Source organism: Sminthopsis crassicaudata, chromosome 2 (assembly GCF_048593235.1).
Source record: "Sminthopsis crassicaudata isolate SCR6 chromosome 2, ASM4859323v1, whole genome shotgun sequence".
Lineage (NCBI taxonomy): Eukaryota > Metazoa > Chordata > Mammalia > Dasyuromorphia > Dasyuridae > Sminthopsis > Sminthopsis crassicaudata.
Window position 1 is genome coordinate 235,541,558 of NC_133618.1, and position 27,717 is coordinate 235,569,274.

The 27,717-nt window shown below is 33.7% G+C and overlaps 1 protein-coding gene across 1 annotated transcript in view; it reads left to right on the forward strand.

Annotated features, from left to right (window-relative positions):
- The window catches only part of PTPN1 (protein tyrosine phosphatase non-receptor type 1), a 65,123-nt gene that overhangs the window by 31,431 nt on the left and 5,975 nt on the right, over positions 1 to 27,717 (forward strand). Inside the window, exons 2-6 of the mRNA XM_074288589.1 lie at positions 4,729 to 4,819; positions 8,421 to 8,521; positions 13,963 to 14,061; positions 24,357 to 24,494; positions 27,489 to 27,698. Of these exons, the coding sequence (XP_074144690.1) occupies positions 4,729 to 4,819; positions 8,421 to 8,521; positions 13,963 to 14,061; positions 24,357 to 24,494; positions 27,489 to 27,698 (639 nt within the window). The remainder of the gene's footprint in view (positions 1 to 4,728; positions 4,820 to 8,420; positions 8,522 to 13,962; positions 14,062 to 24,356; positions 24,495 to 27,488; positions 27,699 to 27,717) is intronic.

The window sequence follows — 27,717 nt, forward strand, 5'->3', positions numbered from 1 at the left end:
AACTGTGAACTGATTTAGCCATTCTGGAGAACATTTTGGAACTATGCCCAAAGGACTATAAAACTGTGCATCCCCTTTGATCTAGCAGTGTTTCATTAACTCTTTATCCCAAAGAGATCATAAAAGAGGGAAAAGGACCCACCTGTGCAAAAATGTTTGTCACAGCCCTTTTTGTAATGGCAAGGAACGGAAAACTGAATGACTGCCTATCAGTTGGGGAATGGCTAAATAGATTATGATATAAGAATGTAATTGGAATATTATAGTTCTATAAGAAATTATGAATAGAAGAGCCTGGACAGACTTAATTTGAACTGAGCTAAGTGAACTGAGCAGAACTAAGGGAACATTATGCACAATAGCAAGAAGATTACGTAATGATTAACTGTGATGAACTTGGTTCTTTTCAACAATGTGGTGATTTAAGGCATTGTCAATAGACTTGGGATGAAGGGTGCCCACCAATCCAGAGAAAGAACTATGGAATCTAAATGTGGACAAAGGTATAGTATTTTCACCATTTTTTTTTTGTTGTTTTGTTTTTCCCCCTTTCTTGGGTTGTGATTTGATTTTTCTTGGGCAACGTGACAAATATGGAAATAGAAGAATTGCCAATATTTAACATATCAAATTGCTTGCTGTCTCAGGGAAGGAAGAGAGGGAGAAAAACTTGAAATACAAGGTTTTTGCACAGATGAATGTTGAAAACTACTTTTGCATGTGTTTGGAAAAATAAAATACTATTAAAAGAAAAAAAGAACAGGGAAAACTATCTGTATAGGCCACATATTGATAGGAAACAACACACACACACACACACACACACACACAAATTAACATTATATCACATATTTTTATTCATTGCTAAACATTTCTCAGATGCATTTTCTTCTGGTTTGGCCTGCCATCCAGAGTTTTGTGGGGACTATGAATTTTGTGGCTCTACACTAGTCACTAAATATTTCCCTACTATAAATGTTCATTGAGTGAGTACTAGTTGTTATGCACCAAGTTGGGAGGAGATACAAAGATAAATAAGGCACTGGTCCTGTCCTTCAACAAAAGTGTTTTGAGTCAGTCTCAAAAGCCAAACATTATGTTTGTGACTCATTTATATATTGGATTACACTAGGAATTGTGAGTACCTGAGTATATGGTGAACTTTTTGTTGATTGCTACCAGGTGAGACTTGGTGACTTATAGAACAAATAGAGGTTAGATGTCTTATACAAGGTTACATGGCTGGTAAATGAGTTCTTCCAGAAGCCTTATAGAATAGGTGAAAGAACTAGAAGGACCCAAGTTCCCATCCCAGCTCTGCTACTTAAATCATATTTGACCTTGTGCAAATCACCTGGCTGAATCTCTTTTCCTCCCTAAAATGAAGCTTTTGAACTAGCTGGCCTCTCAGGAACCTTCTAGCTCTAAAACATTGATTCCAAACTTAGCCTTTTATCTATTGGGCCATTCTGCTTCTAGTTCCGTGAACTTAAATAAGAGTATGTTCTAGATTTTTTTTTTCCAGTAAAAAAAAATTGTTCACTTTGTAAGAATTATGGCATATAATAGGTCTCTATTTCCGGGTGTTTTCATATTTGATTTATGTTGTTCTCAGGGTATTATAGTTTAAGTGGCTGAAGGCTAATTATTAGCCGTAAGTAATTTTTGGAATCAGCCATCTGTTTTGGAAAATATTTCACAGTTACTCAGATGCTAAAATGGAACTGTTTGAATGTTTACCTGTTGAGTATTCCCTCCAGTAATACAGAATGTTTATGCCTACTCATCCTGAATAGTTCTTGTCCATGACCTCCAAATACATTAAGCACACATTAAGTGCTGGTGTCCTTTCTCAGTTTTATTTTGACAGCCAAAGGATGATATATTAGAACATTTCACTGTAAGTGAATTGTTTGCATATAAGCAGGAAATCTAAACCCTTTTGTTCAGTGTTAACATTCTAAAACATTGTCTCTATTGTGTTTCTGCCTCTCATCTTCCCTTGAGCTCACATAAGGTTCTTAATTTTATGCCAATGGACCTTCTTTCTCAGTTTGGTTCAGTCTGTGGATGAACCCTTTCTCAGAAGAATGATTTATTGCCTGTATTTATAATCAATGGAAATGCTAAATTTCAGTTTGAAGTTAGTGAAAATAAAGAATATTAGAATGGGAATATACCTGTAGAGACCATATGGATAAATATCTCACCATCTAGGCTGTAAGATAATCTACTGGATTTTATAATAAATTGACCCAGAGAAATAGATGTAAACTAAGAAATTTTTAGAACTGCTATATAATATGTATAAACATTTTACTAGACTTAATTGTTCTTTCTGCATCTTACCACCACCCAAAAAAAAAAAAAAAAAAAACACCCCAGCAAGACAAGAAATTATAAGTTTGAAATGTTAGGCTTTCTTCATCACTTAATTATATTTTGGGTACATTTGAACGATAGGTAATAAATTACAAAGATTAACTCCTCCAGTTCTCTTATATTTTTTGACAAAAAGAGTTCTCTAATTAAATTAGCATCTTTGTAATCAGTGCAGACTCATCTATTATCTTCTCTTTTTAAAAAAAAAATCCACTATTTAAAATTATCCCTGTTATGGTTAACTTACTGTTTGGGCCTCCTAATTTCTACACTGAATTTTCTTCCTCAGGAAACTATTACTGAGTTTCATTTATGAAACACTTGTTTTTATTTAGATTTATCAGATAGGTTTGTGTCTCTTTCACATTAAAATCATAATTTGGGAACAGCCTATTTCTGAGACAAAAAAAAATTAAGCATAGACATAGTTGGGATTATTTTTGCCCATTTAATACTCATAAAGAATTTTTATATGTTAAGCAGTCATAAAACTCAAAGGACAATAATTTAAGAAAAATTTATTAAATGACATGTAAAATACTGCTGAGAAGATTTTACTTTGAAATGTATGTAGATATTTTGTTATAGGAATAATTTGAGGAAAAGAACTTGTGGATATTTGTTTCTATGTTCAAAATTTGACAGAATATACCTTATATGTATATATACAAATTTCTTGTATACATGTATGTTAGATACAATGCTAGCAAACATTTTAATTTCCTTGTCTTTTTATAATAAAATAAAAAAGGATAGAATAGTACTGATTTAATGAGATTTTGAAATTTTCATATTTGATAAGACTTTGAAATTCCTTGTATTCTAAATGAGTGGAAAAATATTTTTTGATTACTTTATTACTCATGAAACTTAAATGATCCTGTAATGGCTGATTTTAGATGCCTTTGAAGATTACTTTTGATTCTTAATTTTTTTTATAATTCTCTGAAGTGATAGTTATGCACTTTACATAAATGTATTTTTGCTAAATTAGTCAATTCAGTTCCACAAACATTTATAAGTGCCTGTTTTGTATAAGACAATACCATGGTCATCATTCTTTTTTCCTAAAAATTGTGACAGCCACTTCACAGAATGCAATAATGACTTTCTCACAAATCATCTCTGCTATTTCTCATAGCACTACCTGGAATTTTTCCTTTGCCTTTATCACTCTCCCTTGTTTTGTGGTTATTTGTATACCTTTCTTTATATCTGTTAGATTTTCAATTCCTTAAAAAGAAGTTTTATCATATCCATCTTTTTATCTATAGCACTTTATACAATGTTTCGCATGTTATTTGTTGAATTTAATTGAATTTACATCTTGATTTGCAGTCATTCTAATGGCTTAGCTACACTAATAATCTCTATCTTAGTTGGAAATAATATGCTCCATCTAAGAGTAAATATGGCTACCATCCTACCAACCATTAATTTTAATCTCTGTGCTTATCATGTTAACATCAGAAATGGCTTTTGACCTACAAGGTTTTTTTTGTTTTTTTGTTTTTCCCCGCAAATAGGATTATGTCTAACATTATTGGTTTTTAATTTTTATCCCTTTTAGCTCTATACTTGGATTTTTGTATAGTCCCTCACATAAATGATACATAAACTTTATAACATCACTGTACTAATTTTTTTGTTATTGTAAAAGTTTGTGATTCATAATTTTATTTTTTAAATTATTAAAATGTCTTTAGAGTGATTCATAATAAACATCCAGAAAAAATTTTTTCTTCCATGCCTTATATTTTTATGTCCAAGTAGAGTGAGTAGCAAGTAGCTTAGGCAAAGAAATTTCATGGTTACTGACAATTCTTTATAGAGATTCTTCAACAATTTTAGTAATCCAAGTAGGTCTTCTTTTCTCTGTAATAATTCAATATATTGAGATCTGTTTATCATCTATTTAGAGGGAGTGTTCAATTGTTTAGATTTTCTTGTTTATACTTTGTAAAGAATAGTGGATAGATAAATGACTTTCAGCCCTGGAAGATGTTGTTTTAAGTAAGTCCTGACACTTGTCATATACTGATCGTGTGGCCCTGTTAACTTCTCTGTGCTCCATGCAACTCTCTAAGATTATAGTTTATACAGAAGGTGGCAACTATATAGATACAGAGAATTTCATCACAAGTATAATCCCTATACCCAAAAGAGGCTACCAATTTAGTAACTGCTATTTTGAGCTAAGAAAACTAGGCACTTCAAATAGATGAAGCAATTTAATTATGTTTTATTGCAATATTTAAAAATAATTATTTAGTATATTTTGTGTATGTGTGTAAAAATCACGTACTAACCAGAGATTTCAAACACTAATATTTGTTCCTTTTGTAGGATATCAGACATGAAGCCAGTGACTTTCCCTGTAAAGTGGCCAAACTTCCAAAAAACAAAAATCGAAATAGGTACAGAGATGTTAGTCCCTGTAAGTATTCTTATCTTAGTTATCTGTCTCATTGCTTTATACTTTTTTGTGTTTTTTTCCTCTGTAGAGATTGTATAAAGAAGGTATCAAATATTGTAGATATCTACTACATATTTATCCATTAACATTCATCTTTTATATAATAATAATACTACTAGTAAGAATAGCTAACATTTATGTAGTACTTTAAGGTTTGCAGACCACTTTACAAATGTCATCTCATTTTATCCTCATAGCAACCTTGGGAGGTAGATGCTATTATTATTATTATATTAAATTAAATTTTTATATCTCATATTATTAACTATATAAATATAAGTTAAATACAATATGCTATTACAGATGAAGAAATTGAATGTTAAGTTAAGTGATTTGCCTGGAGTTATCAACTTAATATGTGTCTGAAGCTGAAGTTGAGTACAGTGCTATGTTCACTACACTATCAGTTGCCTTATATTTGTTTGCCTGTGTAGCAGTACTGGAGGTAAGTTGTTGGGTAACAGCTCATTTTTTGTTGGGGAGTAAGCTAGTCCACATAAGTAAATATTGAAGACAACTGAAAGTTGCTCCCTTAAATAAAAATTTTATTATCAGTTTTGAAGGGTATGTCTTATGGCATATTTATTTGTTCTCTTAACAATTTAATTACTTTGTTCCTATTTTGTCCTCAGTAGGAGAATGGGGAAATGGGAAATATTAAAATTAAGAGGTATCAAGATTTCTTTTTGAAAAAATTTACTCACATCTTAGTCTATTTTTGCTGCTAATAGATAATTTGTCCTATGCACTTAATTTACTTTCTTTGTGAGTACTCATTCCACAGGATTGTGGTCTATAAAGTCATTATCCTATGGTTAACCCAATGAGAGAAGTCTTTTAAAACTTGACTAAAGCAAAAGACATTTTAGGTACTTGATCATACATAAACCATTTAAATTTGGTAAGACTTGTGAGATTCTATACTTTATAGACATAACCTTCAAGAAACAAGGGTCAGAGAATCAGTTGAAAAACTAGATAAAATAATGACTTTAGTAGAGTTTCAGAATGTAAAATAAACTCACATAAATCATCAGTATTCTATATATTACCAACAAAAGTCAGTAGCAAAGAAAGATAGAAATTTCATTTAAGATAACTGCTATATAAAATACTTGGAAGTCTCCCTGCAAAGACAGACTCAGAAACTATATGAGCACAATTTACCAAACACTTTTCATATAAATAAACTCAGATATAAACAATTTGAAACATATTATTGCTCATGGGTTGCCAGTATAATAAAAATGACAATATTACTTAAATTAATTTATTCGTGCCATTCCAAACTAAGAAAATGTTTGTATAGCTCTATTTTATAGAGCTAGAAGAAATGACAAAATTCACCCGAAAAAACAAAAGGTCAAAAATATCAAGGGAATCAATGTTAAAAAAAATATATGAAGGAAGGTGAATTGGCTGTATCATATCTCAAACTATTACAAAGCAATTATCATCAAAACAATTTGGTCATAACTAAGAAATAAAGTGGTAGATTACTGGAATAGATTAGGTACACAATACACAACAGTAGAAGTAGATTACTGTTTGATAAATGAAGAGATACAAGCTTTTGGGACAAAAATTCATTGAGAAAAATTAGTGGGAAAACTGGAAAACAGTTTGGCAGAAGTTAGGTATAGACCGACATCTTTACTCTATATCAAAAAATGAAGTCAAAATGGGTATAAGACATAAAGGATGATACCATAATCAGATTAGAGAAGCTTGGAATATTTTACCTGTCAGATTTATGAATAAGAGAAGAATTTATGACCAGACAAGGGATAAAGAGCATTATGTGTTATATAAAATAGACATTTTTGATAATATTAAATATTAAATTATTATTTTTGTGTGTGTGTGTGTAAGCAATTAGTGCAGTCAAGAATAGAAGGAAAGCAAAAAACTCGGGGAAAATGTTTATAATAGGTTTTTTTGATAAAGGCCTCATTTCTCAAATATGTAGAAAATCAAGTCAAATTTATAAGAATACAAGTCATTCCCTGATTGATAAATGGTCAAAGGATATGAACTGGCAGTTTTTGAACAGAAACCTAGGTCCATATACATATATACACACACAGAGGGCAGAGGTTGTGAATCTATACATATACAGCAGCACCCACTCAGGTATCTGAGTCAGCTTTATACTGTGTCTTAAGTTTCTCCCTGATAGAAGATGGGACATTTAGAGACACTAAAATTGTCTCTTTCATATCCTCTTGGACACAATTTGATGAATTACTTGGAAAATGAAGTTTATTGCTCAAAGTCTATTCATCTGAATGTTAAGATCATAAATAGAATTATCATCATAGCTCAGTGAAGCAACAGAGAACTAAAATAGTCTATATAAATGGTAATGCAGGCCTACATTTCAATATTGTAGCAACTCTTAAGGCTCTAGGAAAATACTTGGGTATTTTATTGTCGTCTTCTCTGCCATTGATTCAGATTTGCAAAATGTTTGATATTAAGATGCAGAAGAAAATTACTTCAGCATTTTAGATTTTACTAAGCAATAGTCTGAATTTGGGAAGAATGTTGGTTAGTGCTTCATAATTGTATTGTAGTCAATTTTCACTCCATCTTATTAATATTCATGGCCTGTATTATACAATTTGACACAACCCACATATGAAGTAATTTTTAAAAATTATCACTCTTAAACTTTTTCATCTCCATGACCTTTGTTTCCCTCCCAAACTTATTCATTTGAAGTCAAGCATTATTTCCCCTCTTTTCTCAAAAATAATAATTTATGTGTCTGGGGTCCTTTAAGGTTTATTAAAACCTTTTCCTCCTAACAACCCTGAGGGATAAAAAATAAAAATATTGACTTCTTATCTTATAGGTGAAGAAGCTAAAATTGTGTAAAGTTAGAAAATAAGAGCCTGGATTCACATCCATTTCATCTGACTCTAGGTCTAGGATGTTATGTTACATAGAACACAGCTAATTTCAAGGAACCATTTACATCCCAGAGCTAAAAATTAACATGGTTTCATTCAGCTTCGCAAAGTAGTAGATCTTAAACATTGAAAGAAAGAGCGTATGGTACTTAATCAAGGTTAATGGAAGGCCATTAACCTGAGCTTCTGAAAAAACTCCAGGGAAGATAGAAGGAGCCCTGCAGGTATCTAGGCCAACACCTTCATTTTATAGTTGAGAAACTGAGATTTAGAGATGTATAATAACATTTGAATCCAAGGCCTTTGATTCTTAATCCAGGATCTTTCCCCTACACCATTCTGTCTCCAGGTGAGACTCTTGTTTAGTAGGTATCTAATATATGTTCATTGAAATATTTTATATAGGAACAGCTAGGTGGTGTAGTGGATAGAGCACCAGCCTTGAATTCAGGAGGACCCGAGTTCAAATGTGGTCTCAGACACTTAACACTTCCTAGCTGTGTGACCCTGGGCAAGTCACTTAACCCCAGCCTCAAAAAAAATTTAAAAAAAGATTTAAAAAAAAAAAAGAAATATTTCATATACACACTTTTATGTATGTGTTCTAACTCTTTTTATTAACTTCCTCTGTTTTAATTGCTTTACAGTTGACCATAGTCGAATTAAGCTCCATCATGAAGATAATGATTATATAAATGCTAGTTTGATAAAAATGGAAGAGGCCCAAAGAAGCTATATTCTCACTCAGGTAATAAATAAAAAACAATAGAAAAATAATTATCCATTGGGGGGGGTTATCTCCATTGTTTTCTTTAATCATTCTGGGACTGAATTTCATCATTGGTAAAATTATGGAACTGAACTAGATGATTCTTAAAGGTACTTCTATCTCTGCTATAAGTGTAAGACTATAATCTTCATGATGCCAAGGAGGGGGGAATGAGATATTTGTAAAGCTGTTTGCATAATACTTTGCACAAAATAAGTGTTTAACAGATTTTTGTTTAAAATAATTAAATGATGTTAATGAAAGCATCACTAATAAAATTTTTCCCCAGTGGTAATCACCTTATGTTTCTCTGTGACTTAGGTTTTCTATAAATTGATTAAAAATAATTAAAATCCTAGGAAATCAGTTATCTCTTTATAGAAGAAAGTATTGAAAAAAGTAGAGCAGAATTGCAGTTGCCCAAAAGAAACATGAGATACACAAATTTAGAGATATCTCCACTCTAAATGCTCATATGGACTATTTATGCCCACCTGTAGCAGAAGCTTATCTTGATCTGATTAGCCAGTCAGACACTGTATCTTGATCCCAAAATAATAATATGATTTTGGTTCTCTTTGAGAATGAAGGACAACAAGCTACTAACTTGTAGACAAAACCCATAAAATTATGGATGAAATTTTACTATACACATAGTTGGCATTAAGTGATAACTAACAAGAAATTTGATTATCAAGATAGCACAATACAATTTTGTAATCTTGTGGAAGAGTAACAGACCCAGAAAAGGAAAATGATTTGGCTAAAGTCACAAAATAAATAGTGTAACTAGAGTAGAGTTTAGTCCCCTAATCTAGTCCATCTTTCTTTGTAATAATATACTATTCTTTCTCCCCTTTTATTCTCATGTAAAGTTGCCATAGATAGTGAAATTTTTGTCCTAAAAGGACAGGTATTTTTAAGAAGGGTACATACTTCCTAGACTCCATTGTCTGAGAGCTTACATTCTTGAAAGGAAAAATGCCATATACATGCTGTCCCAAAAGTCTTAGTGTGATTTTAAGTTTAAAGGAAGATTATTTAAGCATCAATGTAAAGGATAGATTCAAGAGATTGGATAGAAGGCAGAAAAACCTGTTAGGAAACATTATAGTTAGTAGATTGTATAGTGGAAGTAGAAGGAAGGGGGTGATTATAAGAAATGATATGGAAGTATTTTTGACAAGACTTTGAAGTTGATACACTCTTTTTCTCTTTCTCATACTACTGTATCTCATTGGAGCTTTTAAGATTATGAGCCTGGCATTTTGCTAAAAGGATATATGCATGGGTAATTTTACAGCATTGACAATTGCCAAGCCTTTTGTTCCAATTTTCCCCTCCTTCCTCCCACCCCTCTCCCCCAGATGGCAGGTTGACCAATATATATTATATATGTTAAAGTATAAATTAAATACAATATATGTATACATATCCAAACAGTTATTTTGCTGTACAAAAAAGAATCGGACTTGGAAATAGTGGACAATTAGCCTGTGAAGGAAATCAAAAATGCAGACAGACAAAAATAGGGGTATTGGGAATTCTATGTAGTGGTTCATAGTCATCTCCCAGAGTTCTTTCGATGGGTTTAACTGGTTCAGTTCATTACTGCTCTATTGGAATTGATTTGGCTCATCTCATTGTTGAAGAGGGCCACATCCATCAGAATTGATCATCATATAGTATTGTTGTTGAAGTATATAATGATCTCCTGATCCTGTTCATTTCACTCAGCAGCAGTTTATGTAAGTCTCTCCAGCCTTTCTGAAATCATCCTGGTCATTTCTTACAGAACAATAATATTCCATAACATTCATATACCACAATTTATTCAGCCATTCTCCAATTGATGGGCATCCACATAGTTTCCAGTTTCTGTCCACTACAAAGAGGGCTGCCACAAACATTCTTGCCACATACAGGTTGTTTTCCCTTCTTTAAGATCTCGTTGGGATATAAGCCCAGTAGAACCATTGCTGGATCAAAGGGTATGCACAGTTTGATAACTTTTTGAGCATAGTTCCAAATCATTTTCCAGAATGGCTGGATGTATTCACAATGGAATTCCACTTCTAAGGAGAGTTTGAAAGTAGATAGATTTAGAGATCATCTGTATTAGAAATAATTGAAATCATTAGCATAAAATGGCCAAAAGACTATTTAGAAAGGAAGGAAAACCAAAATCAGAGCCTTGTTTCACCTGTGTTAAACAGGAGACATTTGGCAATGGCCATCCAAGTAAAAAGAAAGTCATGAAAAAATGCTTTTGACCTCAAAAGTTAAGAGAAAATAATATCAGGAGGGAGCTCAGTGGTAAAGTTTTACATGATATGACCAGACAAGTTAAGGCAGGTGACAATAGAAAAATCCAGTTTAAAGGTCAGGAAGTCATTAGTAACCATGAAGAAAGATCTTTTATTAACATGGGAATGAAAATTACATTGCAAAGAGGTGAAAATGAAAAGTAAGTGGGATTAGAAAGCAAAGTTGGAATGTGGGCCTATCCATTGAGGAAATAGGGGTGTGGGGATGTAATTATAGAATTAGACCAAGCAGCATGTTTGTAGGCGACAGAACCTTTCACATAGGTCAGCACTTGGCTCAATTATCCTCTACCAAATGAAGTAACATTTATAAGTTTTGCAAACTTTAAAGCATGCTATTTATCATTATCATTGTTATTCTATTAACCCCTGATCTCATACTTGAAAATTTCAAAATTCACCTTGATATTCTCTCAACACCCCATTCAGACTTTATCACTTCCTGTAACATGAAATTCCCATCTTTCATCAAATCTCCTTTTCTACTTTCTCCTGCCTCATTCATTCATCCTAACCTTTTTAAAAATCCACATTATAATTTTTAGTTCTTCCATTCCTCTGTGCTCTGGCTTTAATCTCGTTTCTTCAAAGTCTTGCTTGTTACCTGACAGCTAACTAGCTCTGCCATGCATGTTCATCTTTGAATCCCTTACCCCTCGACCTACTTTAGCTCTGTTTCTTAACCCTGAACCATACCACCATCTCCATTCATCACTTATGCCTGTGTTGCTAAATGCTACTTGAGGTCACACAAATACATGCATATAATTGAACACAGCTGGGTGCAGTATGATATAATGTTCTCATCTTATCTGGGCCCTCATTGTTACATTGTAGTCCTTTTTTTTTTCTTCCTAGATTTATGAGCTATCACATGCTAGTAGCAGCTATTTGAAATTTCTGACTTTAGGCTCCTAGTACCACCCACACTCCTATGTCTCTCTTGCCTTATATCCCCACTTAAAAATATTCCACATTTCACTTATCTCTCTCTCTCTCTCTCTCTCTCTCTCTCTCTCTCTCTCTCTCTCTCTCTCTCTCTCTCTCTCTCTCTCTCTCTCTCTCTCTCTCTCTCTATTTTTTGCCTCTAGTCTCTGAAGAAGTGCCTCTTTCTGTGTCAGGGCTAAGCCTTCTATTTGTACCCTGGATCCCATCTCTGTTCCTTAAGAACTCCTTGTTTACTAATTTATTAATAGGACCTTAAAAATATTAACTGCTCTCTCACCAGTGAACTTTTAATAAACTCTGCCATCCCTCAAGTAGTTATCTTGTAGCTCTCTTCTCTTTCATTGCTGAACTCCTAGAAAGAATTACCTTAACTTGATGCCTCCATTTTCCTCATTGCCTATTATTCTGATCAACCTCTTGCAGTCTAACTTCAGTTCCCTGATCTCTTATGACTTAGATGCAGTTGGCCTTAAACTCCTTTGGATAGAATATAGATGTTACTTCTGAAAACTGGCCTGTTGGGAACTCCCACAGTTAGGGAACAAGCAGAAGAAATGGAGCAAAGGAAAAAGGACACAGGATAGTATATATGCTGTTATGAAGCCAAGGAAAAAGAATTTTAAGAATTTGTTGGTCAGCAGTGTCAAATGCAAGAGAAACCTTCAGGAGAATAAGAAAATGCATTTCAGTTTGTCAAAAAGAAAGTCATTCAAAATTTTTAAAAATAATAAATTTTTTTAAAAAAAGAAAATCATTAATATTCAGGAAAATAACTTCATTAGTAGGGACAGATGTCAAGTTAGAGAACTTAAGGAGAATAAATAGGAAAAATGGAGTTTTAGACATAAAGTTTTATTATAATAAACTACTCCTAATGAATTGGTGTCTCTGTTAGAGTACATATATGCTGCCTTGGATTTAAAGCCAAGCCTCACAATATTCAAAACTGATAATTACCTCAGCCTTTTGCTTTTCAGGAGTCCTATACTGCTATAGGGACCAGCTGGCTGTAATTGCATAGCTACTTATGGTAGTCACAAGAGAAGGAGCCCTTGTTATTATTATTAACTGGCACTAAAAAAGGGCATGAAGCTTATACCCTCCCTGCTTTTCTTGTCATCATCAGAGCAATTGGGATGAAATTAGCTACTATTTTCTCTTTTTTTGCTATCCTAAAATTCATCTCTACCCTTTTTAATGTGGTAAAAAGTTCCATGTTACCCCTTTGTGATCTCTTTTAGAATTTTTTTTTTTTTCTCTGCAGCTCACCTACTTCCAGTTTATATTTGTTGCCTCAGTGTAATTCTCAGTTAGGCAGTGTAATGAGTAAGCCTGAAGTCAAGAAGCCCTGAGTTCAGATCCAGCCACAGACATTTCTTAACTAGGTATATCACTTTAACTGCAGTTTGCCTCAGTTTCCTCAGTTGTAAAATAGGGATAATAATAGCACCTATCTCTCAGTGTTGTAAGGATCAAATGAGATATTTGTAAAACCCTGTGTATCTGGCAGATAGTAAATGCTGTGTAAATATTAGCTATTATTATCACTTGGCACATTTTAGATAGTTAATACATCCTAGTGGTTTGTGGAAGCTTAAAATATAGGCCTGGCTTCACTGATCAAGATTTATCTTGTTGGGGCAGCTAGATGGCGCAGTAGATAGAGCACCAGCCTTATAGTCGGAAGGATCTGAGTTCAAATGTAGTCTCAGACACTTAACACTTCCTAGCTGTGTGACCCTGGGCAAGTCACTTAATCCCAATTGCCTCAGCAGTTATATATAGTCTTTTTTTGTTTGTTTGTTTGTTTGCATTTCAATTGTATAAAAGTATTAAGGAGTCTTACCCATCCCCATAGTGTTGTAGTCCCTGTATATCCTTAGGCATGTTTCTGTTAAGAATACTCAGTACCAGCTAGTACTGTACTTCCAAAAAGTGCTTACTCTGTTAAATTGATTATCTCTCTAAATCAGTGCTAAAATGACTATTTACTCATTTAAAAAATTAGAAATAGAATTATAGTTGTTGAATTCTGGGCTTTGAAAGAGAAAATTCATCTCTCTGTCTCTGAACAAGTATCTGATTTTTAAGAGTTATTAATTTTCAAAGACAAAATTAATTTTTGAAGTTTGTATCTTTATACAGGGTCCTCTGCCTAACACATGTGGTCACTTTTGGGAGATGGTTTGGGAACAGAAAAGCCGAGGAGTCGTCATGCTTAACAGAGTGATGGAAAAAGGATCAGTAAGTTTGGATTTCACTTCTTTTCCACAGAAGACATGCATACATAGCCACAAAGACTGATGCTACCATTAGTTGTTCACTGGAACTGAAATCTTTGGGCTCTGTCAATTTTGAAAATACATATATAGAGATATAGATATATGCACCACACATACATACATATATATGTATATCACTTATTGAGTTAGAATTGCTTTTAAAACATAATCCAGGTTTCTTTTTTTAAAATGCTCAGATTTTATGTTTGTTATAAAAAGTGTTTGCTGATATCAATGTGCAGAAGTTACTAGCAGTTACTTCTTCTTGTGAAGATATTTTCAATATTGTAATTACTTATGAAGAATTAGTCTTTTCAATTGTATTTTATAAAGAAGTTTCATTCTCTTCCATCTTTTCAGCAGATTGTCATTCTCACTCTCATCCCTCTTTTTCTATTTTCAATATCTTTCTGTCTGGTGGCTTCTTCCCTGCCATCTACAAACAAGATCATGTCTCCCTTGTATTAGCACCTCTGATAGCCCCTCCTCATCACTCACCCAATTCTGAACCCTCTGCAGTATTGCTTTTGACTTCATCATTCACCTGAAACTGCTTTCCTAAATTGTCAGTGATCTCTTCTCTGGCAAATATAATTTTTTTCTTACATACTCTCTTCTCTCTGTGTTTGTGACAGTGTCCTCTTCTTTTCTGATTGCTCCTTCACAGTCTCTTAATTGGATTCCAGATCATGTCTATTAAATGTGGGTGTCCCCCAAAATTCTTTCCCAGGCCTTCTTTCCTTCTCTACTGCCTCACTTGATGATCTCATCACCTTATATTGATTCAGTGATTTCTATGCAGATGATTCCCAGATCTGTATACTCAAATCCAATCTTCTGAGCTCCAGACTGAGATCACTTTTTTGATATTTCAAAGTAGATAAGCTGTACACAGCTCAAACTCAACATGTCCAAAATAGAATTCATATATTTCCCCAGAAACCCTTCCTTTTTTGAACTTGCCTATAACTCTCAGTGGTGCCGCATCCCCTCAAATCACCCTGATTTGTAACTTCCAATGTCACCTTTTGCTCCTTACTCTTGTTTATCCAGTCTGTTGCCAAATGTTCCCTGTGACATCTCTTCTGTAGGTCCCTTTCTCTCCGTTCCCATAACTATCAACCCAATTTAGACCTCATCATCTTTTCCCTAGATAGATTGCAATATCTTTTTATTGGTTTCCCTGCAATGATCTTCCCAAAGTACAGATCTGACCATGTGATTTCACTGGTTCCCTAATACCAATAAATTCAAATATTAAATCATCTGTTTAGTGTTTAAAACTCTTCAAAGCTTGAGCCTTACACTTTTCCAGTCTTCTTATTTCCGCTTATCCTTAATTACACATATTCTGTAATCCAGAGACACTGACCTTCTTATTGTTCCTCATCTCCTGTCTTCATTCATGACTTTGCATTGGTTGGCCCCCATGTTTTTCTTCTTTCAAGACTAAGCTCAAATTCCACCTTCTATTGGAGACCTTTCCAAGTCCCTCCAACTACTGATGCCTTCTCTTTTGAGATTACCTTCTAGTATGTATCTTCAATGTATCTAGTTCTTTACATAATCTTTCTCTGCAGATTTGTGTGAGTACCTTGAGGCCAGGAACTGTTTTTTGTCCTGTTTTGTAGCCCAGTGCTTGGTGTAGTAAAAAGTTAAATATTTGTTGACTGATTAATGGTTCTGTAAAATTATTTGGAGTTCCAAGTTAGAAATTTTGAAGATGAATAATATCTTATAGTTTAGTACAGGGTAGTAATCTAGTCATAACAGTTTATAAATTATATTGTATCCATTTCTGTAAAATAAAGAACAAAGTCATTCATAAAAGCTTAAACATATGCTATACATTTTGGCAAAGTAGAACCAAATTAACAAATAAGTTATGTTTGCAATGTGTGAATCTTACCTGCTTTTTTGGTCTGTTGTTTAAAAATAAGGTTAAAGCAAGGTATTTGCTGTTCTGAGTCTTTGGTTCTCAATTTCATTACTTCATATGTAAGTTTTTATTTCTTTGTCTCATATTTATTTTTTTCATGATGTCTCACTATGTTAATATATCTTAATTTACTCAGCCATTCCCCAACTATTGGATATGTAACTTGTTTTTAGTATTTTGATCTGCATTTATTATTTATGCATTTCATGTGAAATGGTCTTGGTCTATATCCTAATTGGGTGGGGTTGAAGTTAAATACTAATTGATCAGTTTCAGGTTTTCTGCTGTCTACAGTTTTGTTTTCTCTGACTTGAGAGCCCCTAAATCCAAGCTGAGAAACTGGAAAGGAACAAAGATCACTGTGGTCCTACGATTGGGAGGCATAGACATTTTCAAATACAATGATTTTTGTAAGACCCTAATTTTTCTTTGAGATGCTGGCCCTCTGGACTTATCACTACGGCTGTAGTGATCATAGTGGGAAGAAAGTCAAAAGAATATTTAAAAAATTTAAATAGTAAAATTTTTAACACTAACAATAAATATCAGCAAAATACTGAGTATTCATAAGAATTATGTCTCTTTTGATAATGTATGTTTTTAATCTGTGCTTCTTTTACTTCTTAAAGAAAAATATTTATTTATTGAATAACATTTTGTTTTGTTTTGGGTTTGGGTTTTTGTTTTTTGACTTGAACAATTGATCTTGAAATCTTCCTGTCAGAAATGTTACTCTATGTCTTAAATTTTATTTTATTAGTCAAGTTCCAAAACAGGAAAGGTAAAAGTCAGATATTTCAAATGTTATATAACTCCTAAATATGTTTCTTGATCAAGGCAAGAAAATATTAAACTCTTAATATGCACTTCCAGCTGTTACTTTGAAATAGTAATAGCAAGCTCAGATCGACTAATTAAAATATTAAGATTTTCAGAAACATTTAGTAAGGAAATTATTTTTCAATATGTCAATTGTCTTCTTGGATCTTAATTAAAATAATTTAAGATTCTTAGTTATGTTGGAAAACCCATTTTTTGCTGAAGATTCAAGTAGAGTATTTGCTATTATATGGTAAAAAAGTTGTAAACAAACTGACTAGCAATTGGGGGATGACTGAACAAATTATGTTCTATATGATATGATATAATGTTGAATTTATGAAGAATTCATGAAAACATGAGAAGATACATGAACCAATGAGAAACGAAAAAAAGTAGAAGCAAGAGAAAATATGATTACAACAATATAAATGAAGCCAAGAAAACTCAAGACAAGGAAAATGAATCATTTTGGTTCTAATATATTTCAAAACAGGTTTCTGCTAAACAGTAAAACTAGAAAGAAAAATGGAAAGTGAGGTATAATTGATCGAAATTGTTCCATTAGTTGATTTTGCTTAATTGTTTTTATGAAAAGATATAGAGGGGAATTTGTTTTGAAAGTGACAGTAATCTTTTCAATAAAAACATATTACAAAATAATATTTATTAGATAAGGACAGAAATGTAGCAGAAACTATTCTCATTTTGTCCTTAGTTCCTTTTCTTTTTCTCTCTTTCTCTGTGCCTGTTCTCTCTCTTAGTCTCACTTAACATACATACATACACACTCTCCCTTTCCTTCTTCATTGATACTTCTGTGATATAAATTTGTTTTTTCATACATATCAGAATACCATATTGTTTTTCAGTTGAGATCTTGATATATTCTCAGTTCAGTATTTATAAATTATTTGCCATATTGATTCTCTTTTATTTTTGTTTTGGTTTGGTTCAAAATGGCTAGACAAAAAAAAAAAGATAGTAAGAAATAGTAGTGTTTAATTTTTAGCCTTTTAATAACTGATGATGGACCTAGCTGGGTAAGTAACAGAGACAAAATTAAGATTCAGGTCTTCTGATTCTGCATCCAGTGACCTTTTTATTCGACATCCCAACTGCTTCCCTAATATTAAGCAGTAATGATGATAAAATATTCAAAAAGTTAAGAAATGATTTCTTTACAACTTTGAGAAGTTGGTAGTTCAGCTGTTGTTAATCTTTTTTTTTTTTTACAGATAAGGAAACTGAGGCCCCGAGAAGTTACTTATTCATAGTCAAATGAATATCCATGTTCTTTCCATTATACTATGCTGCCTCAGGTGTGGCTTCATTTATATCTTATCCACATAATTTCTGCTCAAAGCTCAATCAGGATATAGTTTTCATTTAATTCATTGTTTGTTTTCTGGGGTTTTTTCCTTGGGAAGCCTCCTTTGGGGGCTTTCCTAAACTGTTTATTTTCCTTTCAGAACTTTAATATTGCTTGAAAAACTGTTATAAAAAGATTATCATTAGTAGTTCAGTGTATGTCATATGAGTTTAATAGTCCTTTTCATTTCCTTGACCTCTGTGGCCTTTGACCTTGTAGATTCTTCTTTCTTCCTTGATACTCTTTTCTCTCTAGGTTTTCAGGACACCATTCTCTCCTGGTTTTTCTCCTGTCTATTCTTTCTGTGTCTTCTTTGCTAGACCCTCCTCCAGATCATGCCCTTTGATAATAGATGTGTCCCTCAGGATTCTGCCCTGATCCTTCTCTTCTCCCTATAAACTACTTCACATGGTTATCTTATCAGCACCATCTTTATGCTGATTATCAAACTCATGGTATCTCGTCCCAGTCTGCCAAACTCCTGTCTCACAATTCCAACTGCCTTTTTGTGTTAAAATTGTATCTTGTGGTTCAGACAATCTCCCCTTCTAGTCAGTATAGTAAGTTTATAAGTAACGAGTATAGTAAGTTTATAAGTAACGATTATAAAGTGGCAATAGCAGGATGGAAGATTGCAAAAAGGAACCTAGAAATCATGAACAAACTATCCCAAAGATCAAAAGAACATGGCATTTTGCTACACACACAATAAATTCCACAGACTTTCTTTTACCCCTAGGAATAAATACAAAATCCTTGGTTTGGCATTCAAAGCCCTTCATAACCTAGTCCCTCCTATCTTTCCAGTCTTCTCATACCTTACACTGTGACATGTACTCTTTGATTCACTGATACTGGCCTTATAAGGCTGTTTCACAGAGAAGACATCCTATCTTTTTACTCCAGACAATTTCTTTTGCAGTCTCCCATGCTTAGAATGCTCTCCCTTTTCCAAGCGCTTCCTTTAAATCTCGGCTAAAATCCCATTTTCTACAGTAAGCATTCCCCAACTCCTCTTAATTCCAGTGCCTTCCCTTTGCTAATAATTTCCTGTTTATCTTACATATAGCTTGTTATGTATCTAGTTACATGTTGTAAGCTCTTTGAGGGCAAGGACTGTTCTTTGCCTTTTTTTGTATCCTCATAACTTAGTGCAATGCCTAGCACATAGTAGGCACTTCATAAATGTTTATTGATTGATTAACATAAAGCTATACTAAACTATATCATCATGGGAAAACAACCAGGATATATTACTTGTCTTCCTGAAAGGACCTCTATCTTTGCACTTGAACATTCCATGTGGGATATTTGTTTTTATGCAAAGGTTCTTTCTAGTATTCTAATATTGGGACCTCAGAGAAAGATTTAGCATCACCTTGTAATCAGGTCCTCAGACAGCAGACCTGAGTGGATGTTCCCTTCATGGAATGTATGTATGCCTCTTCTCCTACATCTTGGGATGTCACTACTGACATGGTGCCACATATAATTCAGACCATTCTCTAGGAACCCAGGCCTTCAGATTTAACTCCCTGTCACCACCACTCCATTATTATCAAAAGGAGAGTCCCATCCATTTGATACCTGTTAATGTCAAATTTGTTTCTTTGATTACCCAAGAAACCATAATTTAGTCTTCCTGGGTGAAGTATCTTTTTTCTGCTACTTTCCCCATAATTTTATCTCTATTTAGCCTGTTATGTTATTCACCTTTATTCCTCTGTTCTACCTTTCCTCATAATAGAATCTCATCTCAATCACTAACAAAAATTCCTTCATGTTTCATCTCTTCTTTTCATAATGTTTCATACCATGCTGATAGAAACTATTCTCCAGACGATATTATAGCCTTGATACCCTTCTTCACTGTTGATGTTTCTTTTCTTGTATCCCTCAATTCAACTGGCCAAGCAGAAGATTTAGGATACTCTTTACCATACTCTTTACTTCTTACTACCATTTCCAGAACCTTCCTCTGTAACTTTCACTTAACAACTTCTATTCTTTTGGAGTTCATTCTATTCATATGTGTAAAAATATGATCTCTATGTTACAGAGGGGATTCCTTTATGTATGGGTGGCACTAGATGGCCATTCTCCCCCTTTCCAAACTCATTATTGTTGAGAGTATCAACCTCTAACCAGGTATACCTAACCTTGGCATCATCCTTGGTTCTTCACTCACATTCACCCCACATCTTCATTCTCAGATTTCTACACAACATCTCAAATAGGTCCTCTTCTCTTTCCTTACATAGCCACTAACTAACTATTCTAGTGCAGGTCCTTATCTTACAATAGCTTTCTCAACTGGTCTCCCTAATTTAGCCCATCTGTCCAAAGTGATTTTCCTAAAGTGCAAAGTAATTCTCCATTGCCTGTAAGATAAAATGAAGATTCATTAACCTAGTATTAAAGGATCTCTATGAATCAACTCCCTACTAAATAAACTAAACAAACAGTTTTAATCATATAACTCCCTGTTATATGATTAAATATAAGGTGCCCCAAAACTCTTGTGAGGTTTTAAGCCATAATTTATAGCCTTAACTTAAGTTCTCTGGCATTTAAAGCTCTTCAAAACCTGGCCCCTTCTAACTTGTCTAGTCTTAATTACATTTTACATTCCTTTAAACCCTCATTTCTTCAATCATCTCTATTATCTGTTTTCACCTTTCATAATCCCAAGCTCAGACCTACTTAAGGTAGGCATACTGGCATGCTGGTTAGATCAAATTTATATTCTTTAGTATCAACTGAGCTTTCAGTACTTCATCACAAAGCTTTTATTCTCTTTTGTGGATTTTCAATACTCTTCCACTCTGGAACAATTTCAAACTTTATTATTCTCAGTAGATGTTCTTACCCCCTACTTTTCTGAAGAAACCGAGGCCGTCTACTATGAGTGCCTTCTGCTGTGCATTATCAGAGCCCTTCCCTTAACCTTTTCTCCTTTACTCCATCTCTGAAGAAAAGTTGACCCTTTTTGTTCAGACCAACCCCTCATTCTGTCCCTTGATCCCATTCCCTTCCATCTCTTCTGTGAGGTTGACCTCAATGATCATTTCCTCTGTTCTTCAATCTATCCTCATATAGGAATTTCTCCCTTATCCCTCCAAATATGCTATCTTTAATCTTGACTTGACTGCCATTCTCTCAGTCTGTCATCTTAAATCTCATTTTCTTTTCACTGTCAATTTCCTAAAATTTTATTTTCTAGTTTCACTTTCTTACCACTTAATAATCATTTCTCAACCTTTTCCAATCTGGCTTCTGGCTCATCATTTAACTGAAACTGATCTTTCCAAGATTATCAGTCTTCTTTCAAGTCTCATTTCCACACACCCCTGCCCCGACCTCTCTTTGTGTCTGGTAGTAGTAGGGTGGTATCAACTATTTTTTCTTTCCAGATGTTCTTTTCTGTAATGTAAATTCATTGGCCTGACATTTAAAGCTATTGTGACTCCTGGAAATCTTCCTAGTCTTATTTTTATACATTTCTTCACAAGTTTTACATTGTAGCTAAACTTAAAGGATTTCTTGTCACACATTTTTTTGCCACTGACAGTTCTGCATTTGATACTATCATATTGATATAGCTTCAGTCATATTTATTTGGCATAGTACAGGGTTCAGTTTCATCTACAAGAATACTTCCCCTCCCCCCTTTCCTTAGTGTCTATCAAAATCAGGAAGCAGTAATCTTGTGAGTTGATTTTTTTTTTTAACTAGTACTGTAATCAGTTAGCAAGAGGAGTATTCCATGATATTATGGATTTGAAAGTGTTCTTAGAAATGCATATTCACTTCCTAATATTAACAAACTCTAAATAATAGACTTCACAAGTTTTAATGTCCCTTTATCCAGTTTAGTACATTTATTGTGCTTCATATTTGGTATATTAACAGAAATTGTTATTTTTGAGTGGGCTTAACTAAAAAAGACAACACATAATTATAATGAGAAGTTTTTTTGTTTACTTTTCTTTGTGGTTATAGTCACTCTGCGTTTCTGCCTCTTCTGCTTTACCATATGTCCTTAATAGTTTTCTCAAAAGACCTTTCCCATCTCAAATTGTTTCATATCAAGTTGATACCTTTGCCTAAATTTGGACCTGAATACAGATATAGCATGATAGAGTAGAGATAAAACTGGATTAGAGAGTTTGAGACACAGTATTTACTAGTTTCCATTGTTTTCTAGCTTTTTAATTTGGCAAATAATTTCAAATCTCTAACCTGTCACTTATCTTATAAAAATGAGTATAATCCATCACAGGGTGGTTGTGAGGATCAAAATAGATGTATGTTTGTTTGTTTTTTTTTAATTGTTGCAAAACCTTATAATCATTATTAGCATTTCTCTTACTCATCTTATTCCCCCCCCCCCCCCCCCTTTTGAGGCTGGGGTTAGTGACTTGCGCAGGGTCACACAGCTAAGAAGTGTTAAATGTCTGAGATCATATTTGAACTCGGGTCCTCCTGAATTCAAGGCTGGTGCTCTATCCACTGTACCACCTAGCTGCCCCCTCATCTTATTTTCAATTGCCCTACTTACCTTGTCTTTGCAAGCCTCTTTATGGCTATCTGTTCTTCAATTGGGCTTATTGCATTAAAGTACACAAGACTTTAGTGTTGGTATATTAACTTCTTTCTAGGATTGCATTTTCATGGAACTGATCTTGCCATTTGACTTGAAAGATGCTTATAAAATTATATGAAACTGTTATGTCTGCTGGGCCAGCTCTTGGCCTTTTGAGAAGTTTGGGCAACTTTAGGCTTAGACTTTGATCAATAGCTTTATGTTATATTGGTACCACTCTCTTCCAGAAAACCCTAGTTTATATAGATCATCTCGACTTGATTTTCTTTTTATCAGTTGGTTGGCCAGTCATTTAACTGTGTCCTGCTGCAATAAGAGAATCAAATAGGTCTCATTTTACTCCAGTGATCTTGCAAAATAGTCTACTTCTTTTCATACATACTTAAAGAACAAAACCTGCAAAAAAGGTCACACAGCTCTTGAAAGTATGCTGATCCAAGGAACACCAAAAGAAAAGGAAATCAAATGTAATAATTTGTTCAATTCTAGGGTGAACACAACTGGTTGGATCTTTTAAAACTGAAGTATAAACCAAAGTTAATTAAAGGAAGTAAAGGAAAATCTAACAATGTAGCTCTTATCAATACAACTCATATTTTTCTAAAACTGTTGATCAGAGTTCTCTGATAAAGCCATACACCACTGTTTCATTGTGTCATGGAGGTAACTTTTGGTTCTTAAAGATGCTGCTAATACAGTACCAATTTTGATAGGACCAAGTTAGAAAAAGGCTTTGAATACAGGATAGTGCCAGACGGTATCATCCAAGGATTGTCATGTTTGGAGAAACTCACCACTAGCAGACGATTCATTTATTCAGATACAGCAATCCATGAAGACCATTAAGATATAGAAAGGTTGCAATTTGTATCTTGGGTAACTGAGGTGGGGATGGGGAACAAGTCTCCTACATTTTAAATCATGAGCTTATGAAAATTTTCTGAATTGACCCAAATAACTTAAATTCCTAGTTTATATTTGCATTTTACAGTGTTTTTAACTTTTTTCAAAAGAACTTTCATATACATCTACTGTTTTATCCTAATGTCCCTAGTCTATTGAGCTAGTTCTCTAAGGATTAGAAATATTCTAACAGTAGAATCTGGAATCTTTATTGTTCTTTCATATATACATAAAGCAAACTGTGTAATCTGAGCTTTTTTTTATCTTTTCCTGGTGGTGGTAATGGTGGTGGTGATGAGGAAAGTTCAGATAGTAAAATTTTGTCATTATCATATGATAATGGTGTAGCCTAGAAGCCTAAGAACAACTCTCTAGATTCATTCATTCATTCATTCATCAAACCTAAATGTATAAATCATGTGTTAACACATAAATCATATGTATCAATGTATTAATCATGATCAAAAGATAGATAATGAAATCCAGAATACTGAAAAATGGTCTTTAAATTTAACTAGGAAGAGAGCTAAGAGACTTTATACTGTACCCTTCTTATTTAAAAAACAAACAAAAAGTTAATTTCAGTAATGTAATGCTTTTTTTTTCTTCTTCTCTTAGTTAAAATGTGCACAATATTGGCCACAAAAAGAAGAAAAGGAAATGATCTTTGAAGATACAAATTTGAAATTAACTTTGATTTCTGAAGATATAAAATCATATTATACAGTACGCCAGTTAGAATTGGAAAATCTTACAGTAAGTATGTAATACACTTTAATATTCAATAAGCATTCATTTATTAAACCCATACTAAGTGTTAAGTACTGTGCTAGGGATACAAGGGCAAAAATGTTTTAGTCCTTCCTCTCATGAAGCTTATCAGGATAAGCAATATTGGTATCTATAAAATATAATCAAAGCCAGTACAAGGTAATTTTGAGAAGGAAGGTACCAACAGTTGAGAGGATCAGTCAGCCACCATGCATTTTAGAAGTGGTTACTGATATGCCAAGTATGGGTTAATCATTAAAAATACAAAGATAGACAAAAACACGGTCCCTATCCCCAAGGACCTCACATTTTAATAATGGATTTAATATGTAAATAACATGTATGATATACAACATAATAAAAGGTAATCTCAAAGGGAAGGCATTAGCAGTAGGGGAACTAGGTTGGGCCTCCAGAAAGATGGATTTGAGTGGAATCAGAAAGGAAGCTGAGAGCCAGAATTGAGGAAGGAGAACATTCTGAATGTAGGGAGTTCAGTCAGTGAAAAGGCATATGATTGAGTGTCTTGTGTAAGAAACAAGAGGCCATTGTCACTGGATCCTAGTATACAGAGTGAAACATGGACAAAGTATATAATGTCAGAAGATTAGAAAGGTAGGAAGGTCATAAAGACCTTCAAGTACGAAATGAGGCCTTTCGTATTTGATTGTAGATATAATAGAGAATTCATTAAGTAGTTGGGTGACATAATCAGGCCTCCAAGATCACTTTGGCACCTAAGTGCCAAGAGGATAGATTAGATAGGGAGAATTTATTTGAGACATGGAGACTAGTTAAAAGGAATGGCAGTAATTCAGGTGAAAGTCATTTAGAGCCTGAATGAGGGTGGTAGCCATGTGATTGGAGAAGAGACCCATGTAATAGATTTTGTAAAGTTATAAATGACAAGTTGATATGGGAGTTGAATAGAATTAAAGTATAAAAGATGAAACCAGTTTGCCATCCTGAATGACTGGGAAGATATTGGTACCTTTAGCAACAATAAGGAAGTTGGGAAGAAGGAATATTTAGGGGAAAGATGAGTCTTATTTGGATATGTTGAATTTTGAGGTGCTTATGTGATACCAATTTGAGACATCCAGAAGGTAATTAATAATGCAAGACTATAACTTAGAGAAACTTAGGGCTGGATGTTGCACATGGGGGTAGCACCTTTTTCTCCCTCCTCCCCAACACCCCATTCTGGGTATTATCATTTGCATAAAGTTAAGATAATATAGAATATCAGTGTGCTCTGGGGATCCCTGAGATTCTTTTAGAAGCTTGAGAAGTTCAAAACTTTCTTATATTTAATTCCTTCCCAAATAAACTATAAGATATTTGAGTGATCCATATTTTACTTATTTTTGTACAAAGGAACATTATTATTGGAGTCTGGTAACCCAAGACTGATAATACTTGATCTCTAGACATTGTACTTGTAATCTTTGAATCATAATCTATCTATTCCATTTGTATTAAATTACATAAATGTTTATTTAAAAATAAAAATTTGTGATAGGGAGAAGAAAAGAAGATAACAAAGGTCAAAGCTAAAATGGTCATTTTCAGTTGCTTTGAGCCAGTTTCAGCCTCTTGTATGTGCAAAGTATTGTTGAGGATGCTATAGGAGAAACAAAAAATAGTTAAGCTATAGTTCTACTTTCAAAAGCTTACAATTTAGTTGAATAGATGAGACCTAAATTCAAAAGAAGGTAAATGATGATAGAATATTTAACAGCAGTAGACATCAGTATAAAATCCTGCTACAAGACACTAGAAAGGTCCTTAAATTGAGAGGCAACATGAGCAATAGGGTCCTCCAAGTAACCTCAGTTAACCAAGTAACATCTCAGCTTCACCTTCCACAAAATGAGGGGCTCAAACTAGGAAAGGTCCATAGTTACTTGAGCCTAAACTGTGTCTTAGAATATACAGTAAAAGTTAGGTCATTGTCAGATTACGGGGGCAGATTTCATGGAGAGGGAAGGGCTTGATTTAGGCTCCAAAGAAGGCTTAACATTTGGATGAGTAAAGGAAAAAGAAGGAATAATGTTGGAAACATTCTGTAAGACACTTCTCCCCACCCCTGTTTTGATGCCTTAAAGTTTTATTTTTCTTCACTTGATTATTGGGTACGTTTTCTTGGGGCTGCACATTTTTCTCTGTTCATAGAAATATTTTCCCAAGGGTCATTCAGCACATTATTGATGGTTAGGATCAAACCTGGGCCCTCTGATTTTTGAGTCTGGTGCTCCAAGTTAAAGAGAGACAAATGAATCAATGAAAGTTATACATCTTTAAGTGACTTTTTTTTTTTAGTTTATACAGATGTTCCAGGCCATGATAATTGAGAGTTAATACTTCTTCTGAGAATTAAAGCTAGTCTTAAATTGGCATGTAGAGGGTTTTTTTTGTATTTGCCACTATTCTATTGGAAAGGTACTTTTTGTTTTGAATATCCCTGCTTTTCCAAATCATAGCCACAGCTCATATTATTCTCTTACCTTGCCTCCTGATTGAAATGAACTTCTACAGCAATTTCACTGTTCCATAGATTAGTAAAAGCCATATCCTGTGCATGGACTATCTTCCTCATCTGTGCCTCTCAGAATCCTTATTTTCCTTTAAGGCTCAGCTCAGGTGTCATCTCCTGCACTTGACCTTCCCTGACTCTCCCAGATGAAGCTCCCATTATCTTGTCAAATATTCTAAGAATACTTTGTGTGGACCCCTTTGCCTTCATTGTTACCTACTTTGCATTGTATTCATCTGGCTATATGTTTTTGTATCTTATAATTATAATAATAGCTATCTTCTATAAAATGCTTTAAGGTAACAAAGCACCTCTCTTAGAACATAAACTCCTATGGGACAATATTATTTTCTTTCTATTCTTGAGCACACAACATATAATAGCTCTTTAATAAATACTCATTGAATTGAAGAGTGCTAAGAATTTAACATTTTATTTCCCAGACACAAGAAACTAGAGAAATCCTACACTTTCACTATACGACATGGCCTGATTTTGGAGTCCCAGAATCTCCTGCCTCCTTCCTGAACTTTCTTTTTAAAGTTCGAGAGTCAGGGTCCTTAAACCCTGAATATGGACCTATTGTTGTACACTGCAGTGCTGGGATTGGGAGATCAGGAACGTTTTGTCTGGCTGATACGTGTCTCTTGCTGGTAAGAGGTCTTTTGCTTC